The sequence below is a fragment of the Stegodyphus dumicola genome, chromosome 3, assembly GCF_044657685.1.
Source record: "Stegodyphus dumicola isolate Sdum_Otavi_A_Nest chromosome 3, ASM4465768v1".
NCBI classification, from domain to species: Eukaryota; Metazoa; Arthropoda; class Arachnida; order Araneae; family Eresidae; genus Stegodyphus; species Stegodyphus dumicola.
This window is the reverse complement of record NC_140770.1, coordinates 33624548-33647890: the sequence shown is the minus strand read 5'-3', so window position 1 is coordinate 33647890 and position 23343 is coordinate 33624548. Positions and strand designations below refer to the sequence as shown.

Sequence of the window (23343 nt, the reverse complement as noted above, 5' to 3'; positions counted from 1 at the left end):
AACAAGCATATCATATGCAAAAATTTGCTTATTCCTTTCCTTAGATAGAATCATCTGCAAATCAAGCATATTAATGATAGAGTTGCTTAAGCCGTGAAACACTGGTAGTATGCAGCAAGTTCGTTTGTATGACTGTAAGCTCTGAACTGCATGGGAGTCCCTCAGTGTATTATATAAAAGAAGTCCTTTACACTTTATAAAGTCCCCACAAAAAGATCTTCCTTCTAACATAGTTAATCGATCAGTACTTCCGTATTGGTTAGGTGATTTGAATATAGCAAAGCACACAAGAGCTATCTGACTAAGGGGTGAGATGCATTTGTGGAGGATTTTCTAAAGGAAACAAGCTTGTATTTCCATTACACATGGGAAAACCAACAAACCGACCATGAATACAGCATGTTCGCTTGGATTTAAAGAATGTCAAACTACCAGTATTCAGTGCTTTAACTACTTGTCTACTGGTGGAGCACTTTGATAATATATTTAAGGGATTTTTTAGTTAATATTTATAATGTTATTTACAACTGTTTGTAGTTCTGTCTTTTTTTTTAAATTTATTTTTTGCCTTGAAAACGGCCCTTGTATTTTTATCGAGGTATTCAATCCCGCTAAGATTATACGAAGTAACAATATCATTATACAGTCAAAAGTCTTTAATCTGGACTCGTCGGGACTTCGGCGATTCCGGATTATTGATTTTTCCGGATTATAGATCATCAGTTTAAATCTGGTAAGATCGCATGCAGAAATTATAAAATTAAAAATATGAAACTGTAATTTATAAAATAATGAGCAATTATGATCTAAAGGGTATCAAAATTTACAAAAAAAGAAGCTTAATATTTATTTGTTTACTTTATTAAACATTTCTTTCAACGCGGGCATGCGTAAAGCATACCTTACGCATAGTCGAAATTAGAAAATTGCAACCAGAAAACTATTTGATTTGTATTCGTGATATTTATAATGACGAGGAATTTGATTTAAATTATATCAAAGACGGAGCAGATCGAGATGAAATACAACATTTAGTAAGGATTTATGAGCCGAATAAAATAAAAACATCTGCCCTGAAGATAACGATAGTGCTGACAGATCAACTTACAGTTCATTGCTCGCCGTGACGTCCCCCCCGCCGCGCACAGAGCAGCGTGAAATTGATAAACAGATTTCGGGGAACAGTTAGATAAACAAAGGATATGCCTTTATCCATTTTTTTGTAGCAATTCCACTTTTTGTTTGATGGACATCGAAACATACTTTCGTTTTGTAGATCCTTTGGGAGCTCCAGCATCGGAAATTCTATTTGACATAATCGAAAGTTCAAGCTTACTTTTATAAAATTGCTCTTACAGTCTGCAAAAAATAATAAGCCGGATCCAATTCGAAGATTAAGGAACAACGCAATCATCAACATTAACTGAAATAGATAATTAGATAATTTTAGCTTATACCGTCCGTTATTAAACGTGCACGCGAAAACGTATTCTACGCTTGCGCAGACGCATATGCAAGTCGTAAAGATCTTGCGCGCACGAGTAAATGCCTATGCGCATGCATCAACGCGGCGCATGCGCAGAAAGATTTTAGCTTTGAGGTCCAGATTATAGATCATTCCGGATTAACGACTTTTGACTGTAGTAAAAAAATGCTCCGGTAATTTGACAAAAACATTCATCTTAGCGGAACTCTTTTTTCAGGTTTATGAGGTTTTTCAACTTTCTGAGGTTGAAAATTATGCACATATGTCGAAGATGAATAAGAATACCATAACAACTGCTTTTTTCTCTTCCCGGTCAGTGAATGAATGGTTTAATTGCTTTTCTTGTCAAAAGTGGGTTGAGGTCGGGGTTGCTGGAATTTGCAGTTTCTATATGCAGTAGAACTATATTCTACAGTGGACACATACACTTTCTTCTATATCCAGTGTTCTCAACTTAGGTTGACCTGTAGTATATTATTATTATTATTATTATTTTGGGGGGGTGTATGCAACACGGTAAATATACACTGACAAGTTAATGAAAATTATTGACAAAAACATTTTTACTTATGCTAAAAACATCGTACATTTACTTTCTATTCAAGCAATCATTTAAAAATTCAACAAATGGTGGTAACAGTGTATATTAATATAAAATATATAGTACAAGTATATATTGTAAATCAGTGGAAGAATAATATAAATGATATAACATGCAATCAATTATTAATGCAGATGATATTAATGCTGATAACAATTACATATCACATACACACATTACACATATATACAAATTCACTTACATGCTGTTATACTGAGAAGATTGATATGCAGTTAATGAATACAAACTAATTCTGTTCTTAAAAATTAGTTTAAAAAATCTACTAAGAATCACCCACTTTTTATTTACAGAAAGTTTTATTTAAATGTGTCTAAGAAACTATCTCCAAATTTTTGAAAAAAAAAAAAAAAGAGAGAAGAGCCAAGAACAGAGAAATTTAAAGTTGAGAGAATTTGCAAATTCCTTTATGCATTACGGTAAACAAAAAAGTTTATTCTGTTTTATTTACTTAATTTCCGATTACATAAAAATATTAATAAATAAAACAGATACACTTAATTGCAAATATATGATTAAATTATTTATACAGTTTTAGAATAACAAATTAATAATGATAACTAAACGCTTAATTTAGCAAACAATTCAGGTTAATGGGAAAAGGTCATATGCATAGAGCAAAGTATTCATAATTAAAAGGCTTTTTTTTAAAAAAAATTAACAAACGAAATATTTAGTTTGATTGCAAGAAATTAGTTTCATAAAAAAGATAAAAGTTACAAACTTCTATATTACTACCATTATATTAATCCTCAGAATTTTTAAGACATAAATTTACTATTATTACTGTATACTTCAAGAATACACATGTTCAAAAATAAAAAAAATTACTAATACAGGTATTAAATAACAAGAAGAAAATGGAAGCAATAAAAGCCTAAGATGCGCAGAAAAGAAAGTCTGCTAGTTTAAGGGCCTTATTCACTTGATACATAGTAAATCACATTAATTTTATAATTTTAGCAAAAATGAAAAGTATTTCAATATATATTGAATATTAAATAGTGAATGCAAATTAAAATATATCTATAAAACAGTATTCTAAGTGAAGGTGATAAAAGATTATGGTATATTTAAATTTGGCAGTATGCAAGTTAAGTGCATATAATGCCTTTAAACAATGGTTAAACAAGTTTAAACAAGTGCATATAATACCTTTAATAATTTAAATGCCTTTAAACATTAATAGCTTTTCTATGAAAAGTATAAAAATCACCAGCCTTTCTATGAAAAGAATGCAATAAAGCAGTAGTAAGAAACATATCACTCTGAAAGCAGAGGTTTTATTACACGAGGAAAATGTGATTTATTTGCTTTTACTGCTAGAAAATCTATACTATTAAAATATGAGTGCATCTGCCTGTCTGTTTGCTGCATTACCTGCTCCGGAACAACGGGAAATTGAACTTCAAGAGAGGTAGCCCTGGATTCCAAAAATTCGAGGGAAGCCATTTTGACCATTCTCATTTTTGTACGACTTCAATTATCCGAGATATTCTGTTTTTATTAAAAACGCGGAAAAATGCCAATTTTCGCCCTCATTTTTCCCAGTGGCTACAGTCTCTGATGCTGGAGATGAAAATCTGCTTTATTTCAAAAAGTGTTGCTACTGCTCGCTTTCAAATCATACACTTTGTTAATAAAAAAATTGTAAGCTTTATAAAATATGAAATAAAATAGCATTGCCAAATTTTAAACATATTATTATATAATGTAATATTCTGACATTTAAGAAAGCACACGATTGTATATGATATCATTGTATGTCAAAAAGTTTTCATTAATGTCAGCATTTTAAATAAATAGCTGCTGTTGACAACTTTTCATTTCAGGTTAGTAAAATTTACATGATATATTAATGCTACATTAATTCTTTTATTGATATTGAGAAAATGTTGTTAGATTACACTAAATTTAAATCACGATGGTCATAAATAATAACCTGAAGTGTCAAAAGTTTTTGTTTCTTGCTTTGGGGAAAAAACATTATCTATGAATTGGTTGTTGCTTGGAAAGAATGAACTGATATGATTCATTCTAAGACGTTTCTATACATTTGCTTTTCAGGGGTACATAGAATTTCTAAATTTTGCTTTGGCTGCAGCCCATTCAACGGGCAAGCTTGCCAGCTAGTATGTAAAAATCAACTGCAGTGGGCAGAATGTGTGTGTGTGTGTGTGATTATGGCAAAGCCTCGAGGGCTATCTGCCAAAGGGGAGGGATGCCTTCGTGGAGGACTTTCTAAGGGAAACTGGCTCGTATACACGTTACACATGGGGAAAACCACGAAAACGCCCATGCAGCCAGCCCGTTCGCGGGATTCGAACCTCGGACCGAACTACCAGTGTTCAGCGACTTTACCGCTCGGCCGCTGGTGGGCTTGGGCAGAATGAAAAATCCTTCATCTCTCCTTGCTATAATCCATATACTGTTATATTTCAGTTATGGAAGTTCTGATAATGCTAGTTGCTACACCATTTCTGGTGCAGATAAACTGACACATTAAGCTACAAGTGAATAAGGCCCTAAATTTCTGAGAGCAAAAGCGGACTAGTATGAAGGCAAAGAAAAAGAAATTAGTTATAAAATTCATGTAATCACCTGAGGCGTCTTTCTTCTTTTTGCGCGCCTTTTTGGCTTCTATGTTGTTTCATGTTTCAATGGAGGAGAAAAAAATTTTCAAATTAGAAGAATTTCTCAATCACAATTATACGTCAGCTTAAAATTTAGAAGGCAAACAAAATAAGCATATCTTTTAGAAACAAAACAAAAAATATGTAAAAAATTTTAAAAAACTATGCCAAAATATAACAAAAAATTATTTAAGAATAGAAAGCCATAATTTTTATAACAAAAAAGAAAAAATAATACTTCAGCCTCCATTGCGTATATACTTTGCATTCCAAACTTAAGGCATATATGTAAAATATTACAAAATTTTAATTTGAAAACCTATATGAAAAGTCATACTTGAGTGAGTTAATATTATTAAGCATATCTTGCTTCCATAGCATAGCTAAGACAAAGCCAATTTAAAAAATACTGTGCAATTTTAAGTAAAAAAATATAAAATTTAAACCTTTCTTCATTTTTTTCTTTTGCTCCTCATCTTCAGATTTAGCTGCTCCAAGTAAAGTGAAAATTATACCAGCTTGTGAATTTACACCAACAGCAGTAACTAACATTTTCCCACTCCCTTCCATAACATGGGTTCCTTGGAATGAAAATAGAAAAATTAAATATGGCTACAAGCAGAACTTCAATGGTATTTTTTCAATTACAATAAAGCATATGTAATGAACAGATGTAAACATACACATATAAATTTCATTACATGACAAGAAAGCATATAAAGCAAAAGACCAAATATCCAGACACCTTGAATATTGAATGAAGTTAAGAATTTTTTGATATCATATAAAAGAATGCAGTACATAATAAATTAGGGGAAGCAGATAAATTCAAGTAATTCCTTTTTGATAGTTTCTTTGAAACAAGTGGCATTTGAAAAAGAAAATAAGACTAGAAATCATAAAATCATATAAACAGATTTATAAACATAATTTTCACATTTTTACAAAATTCTGTTTTGTAGTAATTTGCTTAAAATTTTCACGATGTTACAGTCAAGTTTCCTTTCTTGACTTTCTCATCATTTTATTGTTCTAAAAATTTTAATATTTTTCATGAAATTTTATCCTTTTTGATTTTTTTTTTTTTTTTTTCCATGAGTATGTATTTTCTACATCACTGTCAAGATCAGAATTCTTGTACTAAACTTTAAAAAGAAAATCAATGGCCATAAAATTTCTAAATTATTAAAATTATCTACCTATCTACATATATCGCTATAATCATTACATTATTCATAGTGGTTTAAGTAATGTGAAATTTGTTATTCAACTTACAGTGCACCGTCTGTTCATTTTTCATCATTTCTTTTGCATAAAGAAATAAAGTTAAGTTAATGTTCTTTAGCTGTAGGACATATTTTGGATTCCCTACAGCATTTTGTTTTATTAAAAACCACAAATATTTATAAACTGTGCAGCCCATTTATCAAGGCAGACCTGGAAACAGATGTTTTTAACTAAAAATAAATTACGATTTTGTAAACTTATTAACTATGAATTTCACTATTTACATCTAAAAGGCAGTAAAACTTTGGTGCTAGATTTTTGGTATGGGTCTGGCACTTTTTTAACATAAAACTGATACCTGACACATATAAAGTTTCTTTTTATTTGATTTATGCAATTAGAAAGACAGTATATTACACTATTAAACAGGATAAGAAAGTATAATGAAATACAGCCATTCTATAGCTAGCAGTTTGAAGAAGTTCAAGAATAAGTAAATTAATATTAAAACATTTTGGAAGAAAAACAACATTTTTGGCTGGTGTCTCTTTAAAAGGAAAAGCATTTAAAAAAAAAAAAATGTTATTCAATATTACACTACATGAGAGCAACATAAATAGCTTAATTAGCTAACCACACTTTAAGCAGTAAGGGATAAGTTCTATAATCTTTAACCTAAACTCCTTTCATGCATGGGAAAAAATCTGACAAGTGGCAGTAATTAAAAAAACATTTCTCAGATCTCATTACCTGGGCCTGCGGTTTCCAACCTTTTGACTAATGTGTACCATCTAAACAAAAATTGAAAGCCTTTAGTACCATCACTACAAAGTATTACCACCACAACCACTCTTGAACAAAGCTCAGATCACATAAATTTACAAATGCTAGAGAAAAAAACTCAATCAGGATGTTGGGGTTTTAATTTTTGAATTTAATAGTTAAAAATATTTTGCTTCTTTGTGTATCACCTTTTCCTCTTGCGTACCACCAGTTAAGAACCCCTGCTTTAAGAGAATTAATGAGATAATTTTATCTTTTTTATAAGAACTTATTTTTATTTCCTATTAAATACAGCATCCATTTCCAGCATGCCTTTTAAATACATAATTTATGGCAAATTTTGTTATGTCTACAGTTAAAAGAATATTTGTGAAATGTACAACATGGAAGAACCATGAAAACTGCCATGCAGACAGATCGTTCGCCTCTTGCTAAAGCCTAGAAGCAGCTGTTGACCTTCAACAAAGCTCAGATCACAAAAATTTGCAAATGTTACAGAAAAAACTCAATCAGGATGTTGGGGTTTTAATTATTGAATTTAATAATTAAAAATTACTTGCTTCTTTTCATATCACCTATTCTTCTCTTGCGTACCACTGGTTGAGAACCCCTGACCTAGACAACTATCGAAGTACAAAGGGTCCTTATATGCCGCCCCTTTGTTTTTGCAGCTGTTGTCATAAGCTTGCCTCAAGAAACTTGGACATTGCTTTCACATATCCCTGATTGTTAAATAGTCACTAATACAGAATAACTAATGGACTTCATCTTTAATGATTTGAAAGCATTCGTGTCGAAAGGAATTAGAATAACAGCATGCAATTTAAGACACAATAACACGCCGAATAAATACTAATTCAGAAGTCAAACAACAAAAATCAGCGTTATACCTACAAAATTTTCACATTTTACATACCTACAAAATTTGAAAATTTTGTAGGTATAACGCTGATTTTTGTTGTTTGACTTCTGAATTAGCATGCAATTTGTTAACAATTTGAATCTGCTTTCGACTGGCATTCATGCAATTCCTGTTGTTATCTGTCTGGTACTACACAAATTCTTTAGGAGCCCCCTACAGTCTATATCTGTAACTACACAAATATCTGCTTTTGTAAAAACCCTTTAAATATACTTTTATGGAAGCAAAAATAAGCAGTCTATTTCTATTTTCTTTCTAAATTTAAGATCTAAGCAGCAGAACTTCTAAGAGTGTGTGCCTTAAAAAGGTGAACACTTCTAAAGACAATGACAATTATTTCAAATAATATTTATCTGTTTTAAAAAGTAATTTCAATATTAATCCAAAAGTTCTTAAAAATACCTTAAAATAATACATTTAAACAGCTATTATTTAGCTATAACAGCAGGACTTTTATAGCTAAACTTTTAATGACATGAATAATACTGTTTTTTTATTATTGCAGACATTTAATTATTAGGCTTTATGGATGAGATTTGAATTTTCATGTCAGGTGCAACTTAGAGTCTATTGCCATATTAATATTTTGTCAACACATAAGCTGATTTGTATGATTTCTGATGAAAGAAAGTTTCTTCTCTATATTGGCAGCTAAATCTTTGATGCAGTAAGTTTAGCTATTTCTTTCTGATTTTTCATTTAACATACATTTTACAATCTCCATAGCAGAAGGTATGCTGTTTTTTCATAATTAAGCAGGCTTCATCACGTTGAGCCATCTCAAGAGTTGACTGAGTAAGAAGCCTCACTTCCTTTTCCATTGACCATTTTTGTGTCTTAAACCATAAACCTTTTTAATTTTAGGCATTTTAGCTATTTCTTTCTGTTTTTTCATCTACTATACATTTTACCATCTCTATAGTGGAAGGTTTACTAAGGTATTCCATACTTAAGTATGCTTCACCATTTTTGAGACATGAGAGAGTTGATTGAGTAAGAAGTCTCACTTCCTTTTTCATTGATCATTTCTATGTCTTAAACCATAAACCATTTTAATTTTAGGAAGTCTGCTACATTTTCGAATGAGGAATTCAATGTTTTTACCTTTAAACTCAGCATCAACAGACTGCAAATAACAATGCTTTTCAAATGGAGCAATAGAACTATTTTTGAGAACTTTGCTGCAAGTAACATAGTAAGGATTATCATTATTGTTCCCAAAGACTAACTTTCATCATGCTTCCTAAATTTTTAAGTAAATGCTCTGGGTTGATTAACTGTTAAAGCATTAACTTCTTGTGGGGCTATTTCATTTATATTGCTCTCATCATTACTATCATTATCTTTAGCAAAAGAGCTAGTTGTGAGACGAAAGCAGAAAAATGAAGTTTTGAAGTAAATGCTTTAGAATGCAGTTTTTAAGCCACCTCTCCATCCTGTAACAAAATATTGAAAACGATTTTAAGGCAAAAAAAATGTAGTGACAGCTACCTTTTAAGGATGGATAAAGTTCAAAAGCTTACTTAAGTCGATAATAATGTTAACAGCAAAATATAAAATACAGTACCGGACGTCCATAATCCAGAATGATCTATAATCCGGACCTCAAAGCTACAAACTTTCTGTGCATGCATCAATGCATAATGCATTCACGCATGCACATATGCATCTACGCATAAGCATACCTTTGCGTTTATGCATGAGCATAATATGTGTACGCATGCGCATTTAATGTATAACAAACGGTATAAGCTAGGCTAAAATTATCTAATTATCTATTTCAGTTAATGTTGCATATTGCATTGTTCCTTAATCTTCTAATTGGATCCACATTATTATTTTTTGCAGACTGTTAGAGCAATTTTATAAAAAGTAATCTTCAACTTTCAATTATGTCAAAACGTGTTTCCGATTCTGTAGCTGCCAAAGGATCTACAAAGCGAAAGCATGTTTCGATGTACCGCTTCCGATAGTGAAGAAAGTGACAGTGAGGTTATTGAAAACGAAAAAATTTCGATTGACAAGTTAGTTGGTATTCTTGACACAGCAATTACAGGACTTGAACAGTGGAACTGAACAAGAAATTATGTCTGTTTATAGAATTAAAGAGAAAGTATTAGCACAACAAACGAGGCAACTTAAACAACTTACATTGAAAGAAATGTTTAATAAAGAAAACAAATAAATATTAAGCTTTTTTTGTGTGTGTGTGTGTGTAAATTTTGATATCCTTTAGATCATAATTGCTTTTTAGTTCATAAATTATGGTTTCATATTTTTAATTTTATAATTTCTGCATGTCATCTTACCAGATTTAAATTAATGATCTATAACCCACGAGTGTGGATTAAAGACTGTGTACTGTACAAGCTAATTACTGATACAATTTCTAGGCTTTTAAAACTTAGATAAAATGCACAAAATACAAAATATAACAGCCTGTCTCTATCTGCCCTGGATCACATAATGCTTAATAAATAATGGTGATTCACCAAGCTTTAACATCTGCTATGGATCATGTGACAGGATAATATTTCGGTTGGAATGTGCATATGACAGAATGTAGCCCAATTTTGATTTGTATCTGTGCGGATTATACAATCTTAAAAAAATAAATGTTTGTCTTTTATCCTAGTTGAATTTTTTTAGAATTTATATTATGGCTCCCGAGATGTGTTATTTACTTCTAATTTTATAGAAGAGTAGTACGTGTGATATGGTGTTATAAGAACCGATAAAATTTATCAATAAATAAACTTATATCAAAAAAAGTAAATTTAAAAAAAAAACTTTTAATCAATTTATATTTTATCAGATATATATCCACACATGGCTATTATGCCCAGCTATTTGTGGCACGCTTTTATATTCAACCACATGGGATTCTCCTGTATTTTTTTAACTGGTGGATTTCCATGTATTTCTAGATCTGTGGAATTCCTTATGTGTACCGATCAATAAAGAAATGAGCAGAGGACTCGCCTGTTGTTGGATTCTGAGTGATTTTCGTGTGTAGCTGCCATAAAATAGTAAAAAAAAAAAAAAAAAAAAAAAAAAAAACATCCCAATAGCATAGTCCCAATTCCTGACATTAGACTGTGCCTATTAGCATCGATTATTCAGATTAGTAAGCGGAAGCAAAAGTTAGTTCTTCTTATATATATATATTTAATCTAATAATTGTACTAACTTTTATAACTTTTTGTAGGTTATGAAAAAAAAGCACAAAGTTTTGCGAAACCCTTGACTAATCTTAACAGAAACTCAGATTTCCATGAAACATTGTTTAAGAAATGATGACCTAGATTATAAAAACTAAAAGCACTTTCAGATAATAAAAAATGTAAATTTTACGAAAGGTCAAAATACTAACTACCAAAGAACTAACCATAATTTAAAAAAGAAAAAAATATATGTGCATACCCGATAGTAAAATTGGATCAATATTTTCCCCCTTTTTAACATGATCAGATTCTCCTGTTAAAGAGCTCTCATCTACTTTTAGGTCATTGCTTTGAATTATTAGACCATCAGCTGGTAAAAGATCACCTAAGAAATGAAATAATATTATATAACAAACAGAAAAACAAAACAATATCACAGAAAAACTGCAAAAATATAAATTGGTAAGAAAAGGAAAGAACAACAGGTAAAGAAGAGAACACAGGAGTGGAATCCAATACTCCACCAACCATTCACTGGGTGCAGCACTAGTATAATGATGTACAGTACAAAGTCCATAATCCGGACGTCCATTATCCGCAATGATCTATATTCCGGAACTCAAAGACACAAACTTTTTTGTGTGTGTGCTTTACGCATACACATAAAGAATGTGCATACATTATGCATGAGTGTAATGTATGCTTTACGCATGTGCGCGTTGAAAGAAATGTTTAATAAAATAAACAAATAAATATTATGGCTTTTTTTTTGAAAAATTTGATACCATTTAGATCATAATTGCTCTTTACTTCATAAATTACGATTTCATACGTTTAATTGTATAATTTCTGCATGCCATCTTATCAGATTTAAACTGATGATCTATAATGCGGAATCGCTGAAGTTCCAACGAGTCCGGATTACGGACTTTGTACTGTATAACACAAGAGTCAGGGAGCTTCTCTCTATGGTATTTTGTAACTCTAATTTAAATATCATGGTTGTGTGGGCAGAACTGTGGTTCATTCGAAAACACATCATACCATTTGGATGTCCACTTCTACTGTTCAATGCATCACTAAAGGTAAGCAAAACAAAGGTGCCTAATTCACTGTAGTACACTGAATTGTTCATGCAGACACTGATTGTTGTGTTACAGACTGCATTTATTATGATATGGTTGTGTGGCAGTGTGCTTCATCAATGACATGTGTACAATACGCATGTCTTCCAAACATGGATGACGTTATTGCAATTGCTCTTGTCTGTCACTCGTTCTATCTTGAATTTCCCGATTCCATATGTGCATGACTGTTGCTTGGCTATGTCCAACATGAAAACTGATTTCACAGAAGAATAATCTGCAATCTCTGTATGCTATGATTCAGTATGAATTGAACTCAGAAACATGATCAAACGACGATCATGATTTTTTAGAGTTGATGTCAATCAAATGTTTACATCTTGGGCAATCAGTTGCCCAAGATGTACACATTTGTCAATCCTGATATGCCCATGATTCAAATTTCATGCCATTTGGATGTTTCATTTATGATGTTGCATTCTGGATGACCAGCAGTTTAAATATAACAGAGATGACTCATCACAGACACTGAATTAAGCAATATGGCACAGCTTGAAGTAGTTTTAAATTGTGAGCAAAAGCAAAATGTAAATAGTTGAATTCACAAACTAAAGATCCTTAAAAATATAAAATATCTCTAAGATTACATAGATAAGTTTCTAAATTCAGTTTTTCTTCGCAATATTATATAATGAAATCGCTGTCTGTCTTCTCACAATGATGATTTACCCACTTATGTAATTCACCATTTCTGGTTCCAAATGAAGTTCAGTAATAATATTATCAGAAGTAAATAACATTTTCTATTTCTCCATCCATTACTTCCTGGGTTATTCTTTTACCCAAAAAAAAAAAAAAAAAAAAAAAAAAGAACATAGCTCAGATAATACAAACAATATACAGAGTCATTAGGTTAATTTGATGTTGGAGACATGAAAAATGAGCAATGCCCCATTGGGACTCAAACCTGGACTTCTCGAATACGTGCAGAGTGTGCTAACTGTTAGGCCATGAAGGCATGCTTGAGAGAGTGAAAAAATACCTTATGTACCCTTCCTTTTAGATGGTGACTAGGGATTCGATGATCCAATCACCAAATCCTGGTGGTAAAGAATCATAATCCACCATCTTCTAGTTCGAATGTCACTGGAGAGTCATTAGCTTATTATTATGCTGGAGATTTTAAAAATGAGCCATGCCTTTACAGGTGTTATGTATTAATCGTTTTATTTATTTTTTTTTATTCTTAAGTTGTTTTGCTTATTTCAGTTTTGATTTTGTAATTGAAGTTCTAATTCCTCCCCCCTGTTTAAAGTTGGTTGTAAGTTTAAATTGTAACTTTTGGTAAAACTTTAAGCTTTGGTTAGGTTGCTTTAAAAGTTTTTTGAGTTGAAGTTGTTTAATTTTAATTTGAGTTTAGGGACTAAAGATTTTTGGTTTTTGTATCTTGTTGTTTTGACCTTTAAGGTTGTTTAACTTTTAATTTTATTTTAAAGCCTTGCTGTTGCACCTCTGGTGTGTTAATTCTTTTTCTTAAGCTTAAGTAATTTAATTTGTATCCCTCTTTCTTTTAAAGTTAAATGAATACATACTTTCTGACTGGCGGTAGAAGAAGAAAAAAATATATATATATTGATTTTATTTGTATTTCATTTTGGATAATATGTGAGTGGACTTAAATTGTGGCTGAGGAAACAATTATTAAAGTGCTGACATTTTTATTATGAATTATAATGTTGTGTAATTAGTAGCTTCAATTTTTAATTTCCCAAAGTCATTTTGTATTAACTTGGTTCAGAGATTTTTCACCCCTTGCCCTCGGCTTGGATTTCTTCCAGCAGAAATTCTTATCAGCAGTTGTACTACACCCCAAAATTCCTTCTACCAAGCATTCCACCATCTGCATTATCGACCCTGGAACGCGGCTAGTTTCTTCCCCCCCTGTTTCCATCTGCAGTTTTGATGACACATTGGTGTGGCCTTGGAAGTTGAAGGATGGAATAGCGAGAAACGGCTCTTCTGGTAGTCAGGAAACCCCTTCTCGTGAAGATTCCTAGCTTTGGGTTGCTGGTTTTGGCTTCCTGCTGATCAACATCTACGCCAAGTTTTCAAAAAATGCGCCAGCTACTAAAGGGGCTGCGCAGTGTTTTCCAGGGAGAGACCCAGAGACGGAGAAAAGAAATTTCAAGAGAAACCTTCGAAGCACCAGAAAAAAAAAAAAAAAAAAAAGGATGTCATCTTTGTAGCCAGCTGGGAGGGGAGCGGCATCGTAGACATAGCAACGTAAAATAACCAGCACCGAAGAGAGGCTTCAACATCTATATTTCTTGCTTATTTACGCTTTCATTGATGGCCTGTGGAGGGAAGACCTGTGTCCTACTGGGTGGAAGCAGTAATAGGTGGGAAGCCTGGCCTCCGAAACAATAGCCTTAGTTAAATTTTATCAACTTAATAACTTTTTTTTACTTCCAGATCTTTTCCCATGGATCAATTTGTTCGCCTGTAACCAGTAATCTACAAAAAAAAATTGTATGATGGATCCCAAATCCGGAACTGTGAAAAGTATATATTTATATATGTTAAAGAAGGGTATGTCATCCTTTTCTGTTGTTTCCTCAGTACTTTAATTGATCCAGCCACCACGTTTTAATTGTAACGTAAATAGTGAGTGTCATGACTCTCTTCTGATTTGTAATCATAATATTTTCCTACCATAAATAAATGTTAGTTTGATTCTATTATCCTGTTTGTAATTATTGCAATTAGCTCTTTACACTGGACCTTAAACATAGAATGGGTTTTGACAATACACAATGCAATTTCGTAATGTAGAATTGCTTGCATTTTTTGTTTTATGTTACACTATGATAACTACTCTTATTACAGTTTTGTGATTTGGTAAAATATTGATTGAAATGTTCTGTTATGTGACTATATACACAGTTACCTACCTCATAATCTAGTATGAACCTGACAAAGGTTATTTCCCAGAAATGATGTTCAGTTGTAATTATTAAGTTTGAATTTCTATATTGTTCTTATATAACACTGGGACTCAAACCTGGACCTCTCAAATATGTGTCGAATGTGATAAATGTTACACCACAAAGGCATGCTTGAAAGAGAGAGAAAATACCTTATAACACATAAATCATTACAAACGTTTCCCAAGAAATCTATGCAGAAAATGTTATGTTAAAGATGTGACTTACAAATGTTAATGTGGAAAAAGAATAACCCAGGAAGTAATGGATCGTTTGAATTCACCAACTAAAGATCCTTACAAATATAAAATATCTCTCGGATTACATAGATAAGTTTCTAAATTCAGTTTTTCTTTGCAATATAATGAAATCTCTGTCTGTCTTCTCATGTCATTCACCATTTCTAGTTCCAAATGAACTTCAGTAATAATATTATCAGAAGTAAATTTCTCCATCCATTACTTCCTGTGATATTCTTTTACCACATTAATACTTGTAAATCACATCCTTAACATCATAGCATTTTCTGCATAGATTCCTTGGGAAAAATTTGTAATGATGCATGTGTTGTAAGGTATTTTCTCTCTCTTTCAAGCAGGCCTTTGTAATGTAACGGCACATATTTTGAGAGGCACACATTCGGCACATATTTCAGAGGTCCAGGTTTGAGTCCCGGCAAGGGCATGGCTCATTTTTTCACATCTCCAGTATCAAAATAACCTAATGACTCTACAGTGACATCCAAACTAGAAGGTAGTATGTTATGATTCTTCACTACCAGGATTTGGCGATTGGATCCCCTAATCCCTAGTCACGATCTAAAAGGAAGAATATATAAGGTATTTTCTCACTCTTTCAAGCCTGCTTTCATGGCCTAACAGTTAGCACACTCGGGACATATTCGAGAAGACCAGGTTCGAACCCAGTGAGGGGCATTCCTCATTCTTCATGTCTCCAACATCAAATTAACCTAATGACTCTACAGTGTGTATTATTTGAGCTATGTCCATTTTGGATCATAAATTAGTTACACAGTAATATGGCCTTAAGCTGCATGTCCGTATTAAGTGGCAAAGTAGCCTTGAGCTCCATATCCATATTATTAGCATCAATTAAGAATGATATTTCACTGAAGTTACAGAAAATTTATTTCTGCTTGTTTTAATTAAATTATTACAACAGATTTTTAGTGGCTTCAAGATCAGTTTTCTATATGAGAATGTAAGAAGTATGAAAAAACAAGATAAGTATTAAAATGAACAAAAGGTGGTGACAAGTTTCAAATTCACGAAGTTTTACAATGCATTAAGCCTTTTCCTCTGAGCAAAGTAGAAGAATTATGTGCCACAAAATTATTTTAAGTCCTCAAGAGTTTTTTAAGTATAATTATCCCATAACAATGCATAACTCTTTTTAAAGTATTCTTTTAATGTAGTGTATTTATATTATACATAATATATGTTATTTAATTATAATTGTGTTACTCATTTACAATATCTTCGCTTAATAATTTTTCTGCATTTGTTGCTTTCTGCTTCATCTAGTGGAGAAATGGCAGATCATGGTTTTCTGTAAATATATTGATTTGCATAAGATATAAAAAGGAAGGTGGAAAAAACAGCAATTGGCTTTGTTTTTTAAAGAGATACTGGCTATACATATACAATTAATAAAATTTCTCAAAATAAAAAGGCATAATTTTGTAAAATGCTCTGAAGTAAAAAAAAAAAAAATATGCATGGTACCCAAAGCTTAAGAATTTCAGTCTATAAAATATTCATAATGCTCTCCTCAGTTGAAAGTGAAAAGTTTCATAACACGACATACAAAAATCATGTGACTATGCTTAATACTTTTTCCCCCAATTAAGATAAAGAGGCTAGCTCTTCTACTTATGAAATTATTAATAAATATATATCACATAATAAAAGCTCACATATATTTAAAAATACATTAATCACATTATACATGCGGAATGAACTAAAAAATTTACTCGAAAACTACACGTATGTTAAAAATGCAGAGTATTTAATGAACTTACCATACTTCACTTGGCATATATCACCTACAACTATTTCTCCCACAGGTATTTGATTCATTTCTCCTCCTCGAATGACAGAAAATTTATGTTCATGCTCTATACGATTCTGTAAGCCTCGAAACTGTCGTTCTTTTGTATAATCATTAAATGCTGTAACAAGGACCACAATAATAACAGACACTAAAATGGCAACACCTTCAATCCAACCAGCTTCCCCTTCACTTTCATCAACACTACCTAGGAGGGGGGAAGGAAAGAAGAAATTTAATAGAAGAATTTTAGTTAAATGTTCAACAATTTAGAAAATTTACACCGTTTAATTTTGTAATGGTATAACACTTTTGCAATGTCACAACGATGTTGGTGTGCTGTTGAGGTGGATACTTCAATCACACTGATCCAATATAATTCACATGTTTAAAGACTGTGAGGAATACCTTTTAGTAATATAAAGTGTGTTGAATTTGTCTTATAGAAAGGGTCAGAAACATAAAAATATTTATCTGAAAAAAAAATTATGCAAGTATTTTACAATATTCAAAGAAATAGCATTTTCGTTCACAAAACAAGAAACTGAAAAATGCACACATATACAACATATCTTGTGTCGCAGTATTTATATTAATCATTAATTTATCAATAATTTTTAAAAAATCATGAACACAAATATAAATTATGTACTTTGCATATGACTGTACAATGAAAATGTAGCCAAGCAATATGTTCAGTTCATGAATGATCAGTAGAGTAGCAAAATAAAAGACAAAAGTTTACTTACCACCTAACTCCAAATTCTCAGGTGGCTTGTAAAAGGCAAGTCCTAAGGATACTAAAGCAGCAATTTCTAATATAATTAATGTGATATCTTGCAGAGCTTCCCAAACTAATTCTAAGAATGTTTTGGGTGGTTTTGGAGGAATGACATTTGCACCAAATGTGTTTTGTCGATGCTCAAGGTCTGCTGCAGAACCACTGAGACCTGAAAAGACATAAGTGAAAATATAATAATGCAAAAACTGAAATAAGGGAGGAAACAAAATACTTAAAAATTAAATTCAGGACATGACATAAAAATCATCATTTAGATAAATCCAGAGAAATTTTAAACATAAGTGGAAGAGAAAACTGCCATTATAAAAATTAATGAATTGGTTATTTATTAATTTAAATTAATGGATACAATATCGGGCTAAGGGTTGCTGTATGAGTGTTACACTTTCAATATACATAAAACCGTGCAATAAATATTTGGTTAGTTTGTCATATGCTATTATAAAGAAGCTGATAAAGCTGTAGGGTTCTCTGGAATAGAAAATTACATTACAGCAAAAATTTTGAATTTTCTCTACTTTCTGAGAAACAGTAAATAACATATTAATGGAAGTCCTACCTTGATTTGATTTTTGAAATAAAGTTCTCAACGAAAAATTATCGCCAAATTATTAAATCTAATCTCTAGTTACTGAAGTTTTCTAAAAATCCTGATACATTTTCCCATGAATATCATCTATTTCAGTTTTGAACAGAATGTTTTAAGCTTATCATTAAAACTTGTTGAACGATACACAATGCATTAGCATATCCATTTTAGATTAGTTCACGTGAATAAAAGAACTGAATTTAATCATAACTGTGGGCATTATAGCAAAAGGATTAAAGGAGCTTTACATCAACGAAGACAGAGTTTAGAAATACAGAGGTTTACAGAGGTAAGTAAAATCACAACACAAAAATAAAATAAAATAAAAAATTTACAAATGAAACATTACAAATAAATATTCAGAAAGAAAAGGATGCCATTATCTTGAACATGGATAAAGGGATTAAACTTAATGTTCACAGAATTTAGCCGAGAAATGAGTTCTTTCTTCGTTCCAAAAGCTTTGAACAGTACAACAAATGTTCAACATTCTGTACTTCCCTGAAGATACAAGAACACAAGTCTGTATTACATAGCCCAAATCTCTTCAGAAATGAGTTAAAATTACCATGGCCAGCCAGAAACTTAGTAATTTTAAAACTGCAGAAAAAAATTTTTATTACCAAATCTGTGAGAAATGGAAGGAAAAAATAATTTATTCAGAGAGGCAGTAGAAAAATTTCTGTGCAATTCTATCCACTTGTTTTATTCCAACTTTGTTTCTGAAACAATGACTTGGACAGTGTCATTGTGGTGCTGACTTGAAGATTTGTAGCTTGTTTGCTAACTAATCATCTCATTTATTTTCTAGTTTACCAGTGCGACATCCATAAAATTCCATCAAACCATTATTATTAAGATCTTTAAGAATTACATGAGAGTGGAAATTAATTTATTACAGAAAATATATTACAGGAAGAGAACATAAGAATGAAAGAGAATTAGTGCAAATAAGAAAGTTATATCTTAAAGAACAATGATTAGATATCCACTTAATTTATTCATAAATGTTTGGCTTGGAGAAGACCAAACTCGTTGGGAATTCTAAAAGTTTCTATTCCAGTTCAGAACTATGGTAAAAAAAGCTAGTCCAACTTGATTATTAATTTTATTGCCATCTGGAATATTATCTTCAGTGGAATTGTAATAAACTATAATTTGAATTGGCAAATAATCAGCAGTTTGAGAAAGATCCTTGAACAACATCTTGGTATCGAACATTAATTTGCCAATGTTATTTTTAAACTCTTTGTTACGTAAAATATGAAGATCAATTGGGGGAATTATAAAACAGGCCTCATTGCTAATTATTCTAAAGCCATACACCACTCTTAAAAAACAATTTTTCTAATGAATTTTCCTAAAGTGGGAAGACGACTAATGCATCTCAAATTACCTAAATCCAGAATCTGAAGACCACTTTTCTAAGATAAAAACAACATTTGCTCTCTTCCAGCGATGAAGAAATGAATCAAGCTACGAACAAGTACTGAACATTTTAGAAAGCAAATTTGGAATTGCTTCTAAATTTCATTTCAAATAGAATCAAGACCAGGAACTTTATTGGACTTCAGTTTTTCAACAATTCTGTTAATTTCTGAACTGTTGAAAAAGGAATTCTGATTAGCAGGAAAATTTCCATTAAGAACATTATTTACTGCTTTTTCTAGTGATTTAGTGCTATTACAAGATGGGAGAAAAATTCTAATGACTTCAATTCTTTTCATAGAATTTTGCTTTATACCATTTGTATATATTTCCTCTAAAACATGCCTTTTATTAATAGTCATTAAAAAATCTCTCTGAGGGTTAAACATTGTGTCCTGGAGTTCTGGGCTATCTTAAGCATAGATTTTTTTTTTTATTATATAGCCCTCTAATTGTAGGATTACAATTTTTTTTAAACCTATTGTCTAGCAGCCTTAACCTGATTTCTCATGCATAACAATATTAATTATAAACACACTAATATACCATTAATTATACTATTTACTTAAAAAATTAATTCTCATTAATTTACTTCAAAAATATTTTTTGTTCAAAACCTCTCATATTATTTTTGAAACAGTTAAAATATGGATTTGCAGCTTTTGGAAATCCAGCTGTGGTTCTCAAATTTTCATGAATACTAACATGCAGCTCCTATCATCATGAAGTTTGGCAAACAGTGTATCTGCTAAACTAAAATATCAAATTTATCACTGAATGAACCACAGAAAAGACAAACATGAGGCAGTTAAACTGCATCAGTTATTGTTGGCTGGTCATAGTCCCAGCTGCAAACACATATAGAGGTACACAGTCATTGATCAGGATGCCGGCTCATATCCATTTAGCTAAAGGGGAATTTTCAAGCTTCTTTTCCATCACATGCATTTATTTCCTAACAAAACTTTATTTGAAAGATTTTAACTCTGACAATAGTTAAAAATCAGATTTTAAATTTACGTCCAAAGAGGTGTTTTTTTTCAACATTTTATGTGTCACCTTTACTTATTAAATAACATGTTCTTCGCACTTAAAACATAAAATTCAGTTCAAGAGCAATATCGCAAAATGATTTGAAACTGAGCATATCTTTAGAGTTTCTGATACACAGTCACACACACTGGAGATAAAACTGTTTTTTCTATACGATGTTGCTATAAAAATAATATAATAAAAAATTCGTAAACGTTTTTACAAAATATGAAATTGATAATAAAACAAATTCTAAATTTGGGCTTCCAGATGACCATATTTGCAGTAGGATTACGTCAATCAAAATTGGATGACTCTAGGTACCATTTTATCACAATGCAAGAAACATACATACATTTAAGCAGATTCTTCATTATTTAATTTTTTCAAATATAAAACAGGGCAACATTTGGTGGCAACAATTTGAAAAGTTAAACGAACATTCAGAGTGATTCAAAGCAAAACCGCAGAATGAAAACAATAGTCCCTCAGGGACAAAGCCCCTTTGAGAACTAAAAAAAAGAAAGAAAATCTGAAAGGTTTCAGATTTTAATATATGTCCAAAGGGGCATTTTTTAAATATTTTGTGTCTTACCTTTATTTATTAGATATCATATTCTATGTACTCAAACTGTAAAATTCAGTTGAACAGTAATATCGCAAAATAATTTTAAAATGAGCATATCTTTAGAATTTCGGATACAGAGTCTCGCAAACTGAAAATAAAAATGTTTTTTCGTACAACTTTCGTCTTTGCTCGCTTTGAAATCATTTAGTTTGTTAATCAAAAATTCGTTAAAGTGTTACAAAATATGAAATCGATAACAAAACAAGTTTCAAATTCAAATTAGGGCTTCCACATACCCATATTCTATGGAAGATTACGTTATTCAAATTTTGATGGCTCTAGGTACCATTGTTTTATCACAATGCGAGAAACATATACATACATTCATGCCGATTCTTCATTATTTAATTTCTTTATTTTTCTAATTGTTATTCTGTATTATTCAATATAATACTGGGCAATAATATTTAATGGCAACAATTTTAAAAGTGAAACAACGCTTATCGTGAATCGATGCAAAATGCAAAAAAAAAAAATTAATAGTCCTTCTGGGCCAATTGAACCAAATTGAATTTCTGGAAGTTTTAAAAAAATATATTCCCCCTTTTCCGCATTTATACATTACAAGGATTTTGCCTCATATTTACCCAGTATCAGCCCAAACAGTAGAAGTAATAGAATTTTGCATTTTATTTAAATCAAATATTTAAAGTAAAATACAAAAAAGGTAATAAATATGTAGCAAAAACACTCAATGTTGTGTGTTCTTATACAAATAAAGAAAAACTACTCTTTCCTTCAAATTTTCAAATGATTGAAACTTAATTAAATGTTTAATATCAATTAATTCAAACATTAAGGTTATATGATACACTTATACATATTAAATTAATCTTCAGTTTCGAAATATTATGTTGAAACATGTTTTTACATGGATATAAAAAATAGAAATAATAATATATTGATTTTAAATACAGAAAATTTGGTTGCTTTAATTTTGCACAAAATTAGCCACATCACATCTTGCCACACACATCTAGCAATTATGTCATATATCAGTGGTTTCATACTCAAATTGCAAGCGGCCTGAATGCATGATTTGAAAACAGCTGACATGACAAAAAATGTTTAACAAAATTAAAATATTTTTTATTAAAAAATAAATAACAAATATACTAACCAAATGAAAAATATTTTAAACAAATTTCAAATTTTCCTTGCTAAGCATTTTTCACATCCTGTATACACAATAATAATAATACCACAAAGGAAAAAAAAATTCAAAAACTTAATATTTATTTTCTGTCTGAAATCTTAAGTTTGGTACCTGCAAGACATTTTTTATGGGTGACAATTTATAACACACACTTTGTAATATTAAAAGCTAAATATTAAATTTTAAGACTGACATTTATTTAAAATAGTTCTAATAAGTCTAACTAATTGTTAAATATCTTACTTTAGTTTAAATTGAAAGAAATTATGAAAGCATTCTTAACTTTTCAGAGAAAATTTTCCAAGCAAGACAAAACTTGAGAATAAATAATGACAACATAATCTCCTTTTCTTATTTATTAAACTTTTCTCAATGCATATATAAAGTTACATATACTTGTATATAAATTATAAATTTCTTTTATTTCTTATTATAACTTGACATTTCATAGCATTTTGATAAAATTTGTAGCCTTGGAGAGATATTGTTAGAAATTATTTTCATTATGAACCATAGATGCTTGAATTTGTATTCATTTTTTGACAAATATAAATAAAAGTTAATAAAAATCTGTATCCTGGAAGTTATGAATAAAATTTATATCATATTATAAATTAGTTAGCTCCATTTACAGATTTTCTGATGTGTTATTCACATCAGTTTTTAATGGTAATGCAAATAATGTAAACTCGGTCTAATAATAAATAAAGTCCTTGAAATCTTTGCGACATTGTG

The 23343-nt window shown here is 30.8% G+C and overlaps 1 protein-coding gene across 13 annotated transcripts in view; it reads right to left on the bottom strand.

The window, feature by feature from the left end:
• Window positions 1–23343, bottom strand: part of LOC118194695 (plasma membrane calcium-transporting ATPase 2-like) — a 472379-nt gene that overhangs the window by 110378 nt on the left and 338658 nt on the right. For 11 of the 13 annotated variants that reach the window (XM_035365870.2, XM_085812726.1, XM_085812731.1 and 8 more), the window contains 5 exons: window positions 17723–17923; window positions 16945–17181; window positions 11094–11219; window positions 5185–5319; window positions 4707–4745 (listed from right to left, as the gene is read on the bottom strand). In XM_035365870.2, the coding sequence (XP_035221761.1) occupies window positions 4707–4745; window positions 5185–5319; window positions 11094–11219; window positions 16945–17181; window positions 17723–17923 (738 nt within the window). The remainder of the gene's footprint in view (window positions 1–4706; window positions 4746–5184; window positions 5320–11093; window positions 11220–16944; window positions 17182–17722; window positions 17924–23343) is intronic. The other 2 variants (XM_085812727.1, XM_085812729.1) reach the window with 1 other exon arrangement.